At 45.5% G+C, this 11,337-nt stretch overlaps 2 protein-coding genes across 2 annotated transcripts in view; one reads left to right on the forward strand and one right to left on the reverse strand.

Moving 5' to 3' along the window:
• kcnh3 (potassium voltage-gated channel, subfamily H (eag-related), member 3) overlaps nucleotides 1–688 on the reverse strand; it is a gene marked incomplete at its 3' end in the record, with an annotated part of 91,127 nt that extends 90,439 nt beyond the window's left edge. Inside the window, exon 1 of the mRNA XM_079733331.1 lies at nucleotides 457–688. Within this exon, the coding sequence (XP_079589457.1) occupies nucleotides 457–532 (76 nt within the window). The 5' untranslated portion in view covers nucleotides 533–688. The remainder of the gene's footprint in view (nucleotides 1–456) is intronic.
• Nucleotides 689–2,071: 1,383 nt separating this feature from the next.
• On the forward strand, nucleotides 2,072–11,337 carry idh1 (isocitrate dehydrogenase (NADP(+)) 1). The gene is made up of 9 exons (XM_079733336.1): nucleotides 2,072–2,208; nucleotides 3,156–3,285; nucleotides 4,883–5,174; nucleotides 6,307–6,409; nucleotides 7,143–7,320; nucleotides 7,603–7,754; nucleotides 8,137–8,277; nucleotides 9,861–10,023; nucleotides 10,286–11,337. Exons 2-9 carry the CDS (start codon nucleotides 3,164–3,166, stop codon nucleotides 10,377–10,379), a joined length of 1,245 nt encoding a protein of 414 aa, XP_079589462.1. The 5' UTR covers nucleotides 2,072–2,208; nucleotides 3,156–3,163; the 3' UTR covers nucleotides 10,380–11,337.

Below are 11,337 nucleotides of genomic sequence, written 5' to 3' on the forward strand. Positions count from 1 at the left end.
AATATCACACCGTATAACACATTTATTCCCGCATCTGAGATTTGTAATATTGTTTCCTAAAGTAGTAGGCCTACATGGAGATGTAGAATAGGTATGCCAAAATGTTATGCAAAACATTTAGAAATCTTAATGGTCCCTGTGGTAGTCCTACGGCAACATTTACTTACGATGGACCAGAACTGTGAATAAACTAGGTGCAAACATGCAGACAAAGCGCGCTCTCTTGGCTGCGCACAAAACATATAATAAACAAGGTGCTCACATGCACACAAAGCGCACTAACTTGTCTGCGGACAAAAACATATAATCTGAATTGATTTGAATGATCAAATGTGCTTTCTCGATGACTCAAATGCCTTTATATAAGCAGGTAAAGTAGTTTTCGGATATTAAACCCCCCCAATAAACTAACAAGACGAGAACAGCCTGCATCGCTCTGGTTAGTCAGTGACTTACGGGTGCCATCGAAGCGGGTGGCGATGGTATCCAGGAAGGTGTTCTGCGGGGCCAGCAGCCCTCTCATCACCGGCATCCTGCTTCGGGTCGACTGACTTCTCCTGGCTCTCCGCCCGGGGCCAGCGCTGGAGTCCTGGTCAGACCCGAACCCCGGGAGGAACCGAGAGGTGCCTGGCGCGCATCCCAGCCCCTGGAGGAGCGCGCCAATCCGAGTAACGCGCGGTGGCTCCACTTTGAGACGGCGGGGTTGTGACCATATCCGTTCAAATGAGCCCTGAACAACCCTGAACAATGGAAAAAAAAAACTAAGCTGAGCGCATTGCAAGTATAGGGAGGGGGGGGGGGGGGGGGAGAAAAAAAATGACTTAAAACAACAATGATCAGCCTGTATGGCTTAGTGAGTGAGTACTACAGCAATAGTTAATAGAAGAACTGGTGTGATGGAGAGATGCGGAGAGTCAGGCAGCAAGTTTCGGTGCTGATGTTGCTCGGTTGAAACGGTATAGAAGCGGCAAGCTCCTCCTCGTCTTCCCCCTTTCTCTCCTCCTACTCTCTCTCTCTCCCTCTCTCTCTTGCTCGTCTCAGTCATCTTAGTTACCGAGAGCAGATGCCGTATCACGTGACGTTGTGAGACTCTTTCTTCCAGGGTTGTGAACTGATCCTGTGAATGGAGGAGGGGTATGACATGCTGTCGTTTCAAAGCATGGGAATTACCTTTGTGCGTGTAGTAAGACTTCGAAAAGAAGCGGTAGACTATAAAAAAAACTATTGTCCGATGAACTCATTAAACACCTTAAGGCTAAAAAATAACAGACAGGCTATAATGGGACAGAGATAGGGGACAATGGAATAGCCTCTGTGGATATAACATGTTGTTCTAGTATAAATCCAATTGATTTCCCTCCACTTTAGGTGAAATTCAAGTGAAAGTCGGTGACGAAAACAATTTTTACACTGATAAAGCAGGCCTATCTCATTCAGAAGCTTAACTAGTATAGTTAATCTGCACGCTTGTGTGTAAAGGGTAGGTAGACAAATTCTAAATTGAATTGAAATCGGAGCAATCCTATATAATTGTAATTTGCAAATCCAGCAGCAGAGCGCTGAACTCACACCTTATGCATTTACCGAGGGATTTTCGCCATCTGGTGGCCGTTACTGAGAAGTGCATTGGGATGACAAGGAACGCGTTCAGTCATCTGTTACATCACACGTTCTTGAAATTACAAATTTGACACTTAGCATAGATACGTGCCATTGACATTTATAATTATGTCACAGTCGTCGTAATTTATCTAATCTGTCAGGTAGAATAGGCAAATTATGTTTAATATTAACATTAATAATGAACTTTTTAAATTAACGTCGTGTTAATCTACAATGTGTATTACGATGCATACAAAAAAAAGATCACACATGTTGAAGTATTAAAGTCCATTTTCATTCTGCTGTAGGTTTGCGCTTCTGCCCAGAAATTAATAATTTGTTTTTTGAGTGCTGCACAACCGGCCAATTGCAGTAGTTTCCTCAGCAAGCCCCTCCCATACAATGGTGTGGTCTCATTTCATTAGTCAGTGGAACGTAAAGAATGTTTCTAATTGGTTGAGATTATGTCATTGGATTTGGAGAGCGATCGCGGAAGCTGTGTTATTATATCGCCTCTTTGCACTCTTCAGTCCTGTGTAGACGCCAAGTCATCAGTGCCTCGTTCGACCATTCACCGACACTCTTCAGTATAATTAAACGAAAAAGGTAGGTACATTTACATGTTGCAATGGTTGTTTACATGAGCCTATAGCATATCGAAATGATGACGTGACAGGAGTGTACCGGGTACGTGACCTAATCCTACGACGTCTGAATAGTTGCTCCTATTGTTCATCTTGTACTCGAATTAATTACTATAATGCATTCGGTTTATCCGAAAAACTTTGTATGCATAAACCAGTAATGCAAATTGAAGACTGTCTTATCTATTGTGTGGTGCGTCCCATCCCTCATTTTCAAACCCTTTGGACCCCTATCTTGATCAAGCTCCCTTGTCTTACGTATGTTTTTGTATATGTATTTTGTCCATATGTTTATTTTGATATGTAACGATAGTGATTTTTTTTATTTTGGTGATGGTGTAACATTTCGTACCGACCCTGAACTTCTTGACCGTCGTGGTGCAGTCCCCTCCCCATCATACGATCGCCCTATCCAAGAGTTATGCAACACAAGAGATATTGAATACTGATTCTTCTTCAACAAAGTTTCCAGTCATGTAACTGCATGTTCTATTAAATTGATACATTACAATCCGTAAACACGGGTTGCATTAACCTTGCATGAAATTACTAACTATTTTACAGTTTATAGCTGTTTTTTTTAAACAAAAAGTAGGATGCATATATTATCCAAATAGAAATGCCTGTAAATATACTTTTTTTGACAGTTATTATGCGGTTTCGACCAAAAGTTAGCAATGTTGAGTCATTGCTCTTTTAGACGGTCTCTTTGAATGAAGTTCATTCATTCCAGATACACCCGTGACGTTGCGCAATTACACTGTTGCACCGGTTTACGTAAACTTGCATGTTTTTCTCATGTAATAAAATGTCCTATTCATATTCCTCCAGCCTCTTTTGGTTTTGTTTAACTTAACTTATTCAAATAGCCATAAGCTATATAAACACTATCCCTCTCCCCCCCGCCAGCTCCCAAGATGTCCCAGAAGATCAAGGCGGGGTCTGTGGTGGAGATGCAAGGAGACGAGATGACTCGGGTCATCTGGGAGCTCATTAAGGAGAAGCTCATCTTTCCATACCTGGAGCTGGACATGCACAGGTAACCAACAACACTGCACCACTGCTGGGTGCCTAAGTAGACCACATGCAATGAAGAAGAGCCATGCTGTCACAACCTGTTCCCAGGTTGTTACAGCAAACCCTTGACCTGTTCTGCAGTGTCTATTAAGTCATACTAGATAGGGGGAAGGGTTTGGTGGCTTACACATATTCATCACCAGTACCCAAGACACGTAAAACAGGTCTCACAGGTACTGTGTGTGTATGTGGCAACACAGGGCATGAAATCCATTGATAAGACGACTATTGCAAAGCACATTGTGTCAACAACTACTTGGAGTATTATTTTAAAAAGCAGGGTAAATATGTTAAGGAAATAGAGAGATGTAAGTGTTTGTCAGCCTCCAGCAGAATCCCCCGGGCACAAGATGTCCTATTAGTAGGATTAACCTCTCCTGACTGCCCTGGAGATATGGTGGGAGTGAAGAGAAGGCTCAAGGGAATAATGCCTTTTATGCCAAAGAAGTAATGCAAAATATGCATATGTGTATTTGTATGGGCTATTTTTCTGTTGGTTACGTGATATATTGCTGGAATTAAGGAGCATTCCCTCGGGACGTGGTCGGACATCGTAAGCGTGTCCAAGGCACTTTTAAAACACAAACAAACCTCTGTCTTTTTCGACTGTGCTGTAAATCTATTTGTTGGTGCGTGGGGTCATGTGGCATGTCGGGTCAAAGTGGAAATAATTGAAACTTTATGGCGGATCTCCTCCAGGGAAATGTATCACAAGGGTGGACGGGCATGTGTGTGACTTTTTGTTGGATTGTGTCAGCAGACGGTTTGGGTGTAATCACTGCATTAAACGCTCAATTAACTCTTGACCCTAAAAAATTGTGTGTTTTACTAGGGCCCCATATAACTGATTTAAATGTGGTTTCAGTTTACAGTCTTGGTTCCTCGTAAAGTGCTTTTGGTTAATAAGCTAAAGAAAAAGTTTAGAGCTTGTAGCTGACCTCCCTAATTGAGACAAATTATATTTTCCTTTTTTTATTCACACAAATGCACAAGCGGGCGCACACACATGCGCCCATATATATATATATATATATATGTATGTGTGTGTGTGTGTGTGTGTGTGTGTGTGTGTGTGTGTGTGTGTGTGTGTGTGTGTGTGTGTGTGTGTGTGTGTGTGTGTGTGTGTGTGTGTGTGTGTGTATATGTATGCTGATACATATCAGTAACAGCAAATGGTGATATTGATATATCACCGTTGTTGGTTCCTACATTGTTGTGGCTGAGGGGGCAGGGCTATTTGGGTGAAAGGTTAAGAATGCCTTCAAGTTCATGGCTGCCATTTGGTAACCAAGTTGTAAAGCAGACCAGAAAGGTGCTATGATAAAAACACACTGATTAGCCCGAGCTAGAAGGCTCTTTTCTACAGCACAGCATATCAGCATGCGTCATATCAGTATCACCATTTGCTGTTACTGATATGTATCAGCATATCAGTATCACAATGCACAATTTTCAAGCACTTATTATTGTGTACCCATCCATCACCAAAAAGTAAAACCTCACATCCCCCAATCCCCCTCACCCCCCGTTGTTGACCCCCATCCTCCTCCCGCCCCCAGCTACGACCTGGGCATGGAGAGCCGCGACGCCACGGACGACCGTGTGACGGTGGAGGCGGCGGAGGCGGTGCAGCGCTACAACGTGGGCATCAAGTGCGCCACCATCACGCCCGACGAGAACCGCGTGGAGGAGTTCAAGCTGAAGCAGATGTGGCGCTCGCCCAACGGCACCATCCGCAACATCCTGGGCGGCACCGTGTTCCGGGAGGCCATCATCTGCAAGAACATCCCCCGGCTGGTGCCGGGCTGGGTGAAGCCCATCATCATCGGCAGGCACGCCCACGGAGATCAGGTGGGGGGGGGGGGCTGGACGGGCCTGTGGATGAGCTACAAATGAACCACACACAGAGCAGAATAGAGTGCAGTGGAATAACACTTTATGTTTGGCCTGACCTCCAAGAGGCGTTAAATCATGACCTTATATACGTCGTATACATTTCACATAAGCTTTATTGCCAGGTGAAGGTCCATTCACATTAGTGCAATATACGTGCGAAATATTCACACAGATACAGAAAAAACACTGCGTAGTGTTTGCTGTAGTTTTGTGTCGCGCTGGGGTGAATTGACTTTACACATACTGTTTAATAATGTCACATAACAGCTGTGCATAAACAAACGACGATCAAAACATAGATTGTTGATGAAATGATAAGGAGTGGTGAAGTTATTTTAGATAGTAGCTGTAGATGATAGGCTATGGGTCCCTTTCTATTTCCATTAAGGATTAGCTTGCTGATACCATTGAGGGGATGTGCTGTCAGGAGAGACCAAGTAATTTATTACAATTCATAAGTCGCCCTTTGCACAGTGACGTTAGCATGTGAACAGACTGTATCCCATCTGCCCCAATGGTCCGATGACTTCATTAACCCTGCAGCAGCTCGTAGCCTCTGGCTCCCTGACAGTGTTAAGCTAAAGTCAACAGAGCTATGCTCAAAGGTCAGCAATCCAGGTGAAGTGTCATTCCACATCCCTGTTGGTAAACACATCTTGGTTTTAGTTATCGTTTAATCACAGCTTATCTCTTGAAGTTTCAGAAAATCAATTGTTATGCCGGCCATTTTTCACATTTTAAAAAGAGTTGCCAGCATTTGAATTTTTTTCAATATACATATAAAAAAATTGAGGTGTTACATTTCCAAGTGGTTTTGCAGACAGTTCCTAGTATGAAACTCAGGGGTCATACCTGGGTTACGATGTTGAACACTGTTATGAAAAATCCCATCTTAGTCCAACTCGGTTAAGGTCCAACGGTTAAGCTTCAAATGATTTTTCTAAAATGTTCATTCATTCTAGTGTTCATTCATGTTTGTCATTTATATGAATGTTCGAACTGTAGTAATTCCGAGGATGAAGAGGCTACCGTTCTTCATGTAGTCAATTTAACTTGTTATTTATATGCTTTAATTTTTGTCTTACAGTACAAGGCCACAGACTTTGTGGTGCCGGGGCCAGGGAAAGTGGAGATGACCTACACACCAGCGAAGGGAGAGCCGGTCAAGTACGTTGTGTACGAGTTTAAGGGTAAGAGTCCAAATGCTTGGTGTTGGTATACCTTTGTGTGTCAACCTAGCCCTTCTCAGGTAGCATTAGGTTTCACTGACGAGTGAGTGCTCAGATGGGCTCAGGAGAATAAGTAAAGCCATTGACTCATGCAGACAGAAGACCTGTGTGTGTGGATCTTAATTTAATGGCGATGGCAATCAATATGTAATGTCATGAACAGTAATTGATTGATACAATGCATAAAAATGTGCATGTACTGTTAATATTATTTTATTCACTTGAAATGACCAGTTCACTCTGGCCATTCCAAGGGGCCCTCACAGTGAGCTCAGTTTTCCTGAAGTAGAATTTAAATGGGTAATGGAATGTGTCTGCATGTGATAACATGCCGTATCTTCAAGCCCAGACCTCACTACATGCCTTTTGGATTAGTTGGGATTAGTGTTAAACGGTTTTCTAGCAGTAGACTTAGTTAACCTTTTTTAAAACGTTGGGACAACACACTTTAGTTCGCTATTTGAAATGCACTGCACATAACGATTGAAGCAGCTCCCGGATCATTTCTGACCAATCAGACAATCGCTTCCCTGAAGTGTTCGGGGAGTCCGTCTTGCCTGCAACCCTTCTCAATTGAGAATAGGGAGCGGACAGGGATGGGCCATATTTTGGGGGTTGTTTAATCTGGCTCTCTTCTGCTCCTCTTATATGTTACCCCTACAGCACCTTTAAGTCTCTCTGTCTCTGCCTCCAGAATCCGGTGGAGTGGCCCTGGGGATGTACAACACTGACAGCTCCATCAAGGACTTTGCACACAGCTCCTTCCAGATGGGCATCACCAAAGGCTGGCCGCTCTACCTGAGCACCAAGAACACCATCCTAAAGAAATACGACGGGCGCTTCAAAGATATCTTCCAGGAGATCTACGAAAAGTACGGGAAACGCACACTCCTGCAAACAGACCTTTTGGCTAGTCATACTTCAAACCTTTGACGATATCCTCTCTACGACCAAACTGTCTTAGACAGACAATCAGACTCAGACACATGAACCATCAGACACAGAAACACACACAGACACACACACACACACACACAGACAATCAGACACAGATAATCAGACACGGACAATCAGACACACACACAGACAATCAGACACAAAAAACCCCGACAATCAGACACACATGCTAAACTGTGAGCTGTGTTGGTTTTCAGAGAGTACCGCGCCCAGTTTGAGGCCAAGGGCATCTGGTACGAGCACCGGCTCATCGACGACATGGTGGCCCAATGCATGAAGTCCGACGGCGGCTTCATCTGGGCCTGCAAGAACTACGACGGAGACGTGCAGTCGGACTCCGTGGCCCAAGGTAGGCACAGGGATAAGCTCGCCATTTAATGTATTCGCTGGACGAGCCGGCTCAAGGGCCAACCTGAAGCGGCGCATGGCCTTTTGACCGCTGCAGTATGCGCCCGCCTGCTGCCAGAACCAGTCGGATCTGGAACCAATTTAATCATAAATATAATGATGCAAAATTCGGGACGTTCTGTTTCGCCAAGGTCTGTTCCATTGTGGTAATAGGCTCGCGTGCGTGCACCAGGGATTAGTTTGTGTGCAATGTTTGTACTGTATCACTTGTACATACTACCGACTACTATTATTCAATTAGTTTGCATCTTCTCATATTAATCTGCTGTATAGTCGATTCTGTGGACATCAATACTCTTATACCAATGTGTGTGTGTCTCCAGGCTACGGCTCGCTAGGCATGATGACCAGCGTGCTGCTCTGTCCGGATGGGAAGACGGTAGAATCTGAAGCGGCCCACGGCACGGTGACCCGCCACTACAGGCAGCACCAGCAGGGCAAGGAGACCTCCACCAACCCCATCGGTAAGGGGGCACCAGGGGGGCAGGGAGACCTCCACCAACCCCATCGGTAAGGGGGCACCAGGGGGTCAGGGAGACCTCCACCAACCCCATCGGTAAGGGGGCACCAGGGGGGCAGGGAGACCTCCACCAACCCCATCGGTAAGGGGGCACCAGGGGGTCAGGGAGACCTCCACCAACCCCATCGGTAAGGGGGCACCAGGGGGGCAGGGAGACCTCCACCAACCCCATCGGTAAGGGGGCACCAGGGGGGCAGGGAGACCTCCACCAACCCCATCGGTAAGGGGGAACCAGGGGGTCAGGGAGACCTCCACCAACCCCATCGGTAAGGGGGCACCAGGGGGGCAGGGAGACCTCCACCAACCCCATCGGTAAGGGGGCACCAGGGGGTCAGGGAGACCTCCACCAACCCCATCGGTAAGGGGGCACCAGGGGGGCAGGGAGACCTCCACCAACCCCATCGGTAAGGGGGCACCAGGGGGGCAGGGAGACCTCCACCAACCCCATCGGTAAGGGGGCACCAGGGGGCAGGCCAAAGCATGGGCTAGACGAGGACGCCGGGGGGATCTGCGCAGGGGCGTAGGAATGAGTTTAACATTGGGGGGGGGGACACATATCGGAAACCTGACAGATCCGTTAATGGTTTGAAATACAGAAATATGTCATCAATTAACTACACTGAAAAAAATTCACAAATATATTTTATTCTACTAAAAAGGTACATTTTTAAATGTAAAGGAAAACACGTTTTGAATGGCAGTAATGAACTGATAAATATCAAATCAGTTCTTTAATTGCTCAATCATCCAGCTTTTTAGAATAAGAAGCGGTGACAAGACGCTGTGTTGCGCTTTCAAAATAAAATAAAATATTTTTCTCCCCCCGGTATAATTTTTAGGTGGGACAGATGCGCCTGTCTCCAATATTGGAGGGGACACGTCCCCTCCGTCCCCCCCGGTTCCTACGCCCTTGGATTTGCATTTTGTTTAATTTGACCAGGACGGTGCACGTTGATTACATTACGGGCAAACATCCCGGCCAGCAAAAGAGGCTAATTGTAAACCGGAGTCCCTCGAAAGGCAGCTTAAAACCAGATCCAATTATTAAAACAAGGATACCTTCAGTCCAAGGACACAAGACACAGAAAGAGCGACAGAACCTGAACTGTACACAAGGACCACGTGACAACAAAGGGACAAATCACATAAACCCTGGTCTAATGACCCCATTCTTATGATGGCAGGACTGGTTGCCGACAAGCCAAGCTCTTCGCTTAGGTTGTAGAAGAACAATGAACGATGCCGCAGACCGTTTGAACCATGACCAAGTCATATGGCTTTAATTGACTCTTTCTCTATTGTTCCCGAGGGAAATAGTTAATGGCCCAGGCTCAAGATAGAAACATAAAATAAAAATGTTATTTTGGGCCCAAGAGTCCCTTTATAGTTCAACGATTGAAATCCCACAAGGCTCTGATCCAAAAAAACGGTAAATGAATATGTTTCTCATGCCAATCTTGTGTGTGTGTGTGTGTGTGTCTGTGTGTGTGTGTGTGTGTGTGTGTGTGTGTGTGTGTGGCCTTCCAGCCTCCATCTTTGCGTGGACGCGGGGGCTGCTCCACAGGGCCAAGCTTGACAGCAACGTGGAGCTCCGGGTGTTCTCTGAGTCCCTGGAGGCCGTCTGCATCGAGACCATCGAGGCGGGCTTCATGACCAAGGACCTGGCCATCTGCATCAAAGGACTCTCAGGGTGAGCCGCCTTCAATAGAGACTTGAGTCATGTACGAAACAAGCTGAAAAATACTGTGAACCGAAGTTCACACACGCTGTGCCTTTGGCTTTCATTGGTTTTGTAGTGTGTGGTCTTCATAAAAAATCATTCACTGATTTCAGTTTTTGTTTCACCTGTTTTGTGATAGAATTGTCTAATTTAATGTTCTCACCCCCCCCCCCCAAAACACCTGTCTCCTATCTCCATCTCCTGCCCTATGTCCGACATCTCCTGTCTCCAGTGTGACGCGTGCAGACTACCTCAACACCTTTGAGTTCCTGGACAAGATTGCTGAGAACCTGAAGAAGAAGCTGGCCAACCAGCCCAAGCTGTGAGCTCCACCACTGCCATCGTCCGTAGTATCAGAGCCCTGATACAATCTGCCACAAGACATAATGCACACAAACACACATAATCACAACAAGCACACACGCCCAGACTGGTGTTCCCAATATACCCATGGTGTTATCCACAGTGCCCCCTCTTCCCACTCAAGGTGAAGGCATACTGCCGTGCTCGCCTGGAAGACTTTCCTGGCAGGCCATCCTTCCTGCCACTCATGAGGGAGGTGCAGGAGGAGGAGGGGCAGCACTGGAGCTACTGTGTCTGCCATCCATGCATTCCAATGAGCTCCATCAAAGACCCTTTAACACAAACGTTCAGAAATGCATTTGAGCGTTAGTCCGGTAACACCAGATAGCGAGTGGGGTGTCACCCCTCCAACCCCCAACTCCGTCCCCACCAATTTGTTTTGCCTTACCACTGTCGCGTCAACGCTATCTAGTGAAATTTGCCTTACATAGCCCTACCATTTAGTGCACTAATGGTTTGTTCTGGTTTATTTTAATAACAGAATCGTCCTATAAGACCTTTCCATGAGGCAATGTCACTAACTACTTTTGCACCTTGTCATCATCTTTATCATGTTTGAAATCATCATCATCATCATCGTTAGTACATGAGTCTAGCTGAGGTTTATGAAATGCGTAATAGCTTGAGGGGTATCATGATGAAATCAATTGTCGTCTTTGGCAGTCTATAGAGCTTTATGTACGGTAACCATTGACGATAATCCGGTAGGATTAGTTGCACATGGAACGTACTATGAGGGGGATTTTAACTGTTGTTTTCGTTGAACGTTACTAGTATGTCAGTAACTCATTTACCTCTGTCTTCATACGTCGGTCTTCTAATCTGTCTGACTTTGTCTCTCTCACATGGGGCTTGTTGGATAATAAATAATAAAAAAAAAAATCATTTGTTTTTGAATAAATATCTGAAGGTTTTCTCTTT

Source organism: Pollachius pollachius, assembly GCF_949987615.1.
Source record: "Pollachius pollachius genome assembly, chromosome: 3".
NCBI lineage: Eukaryota > Metazoa > Chordata > Actinopteri > Gadiformes > Gadidae > Pollachius > Pollachius pollachius.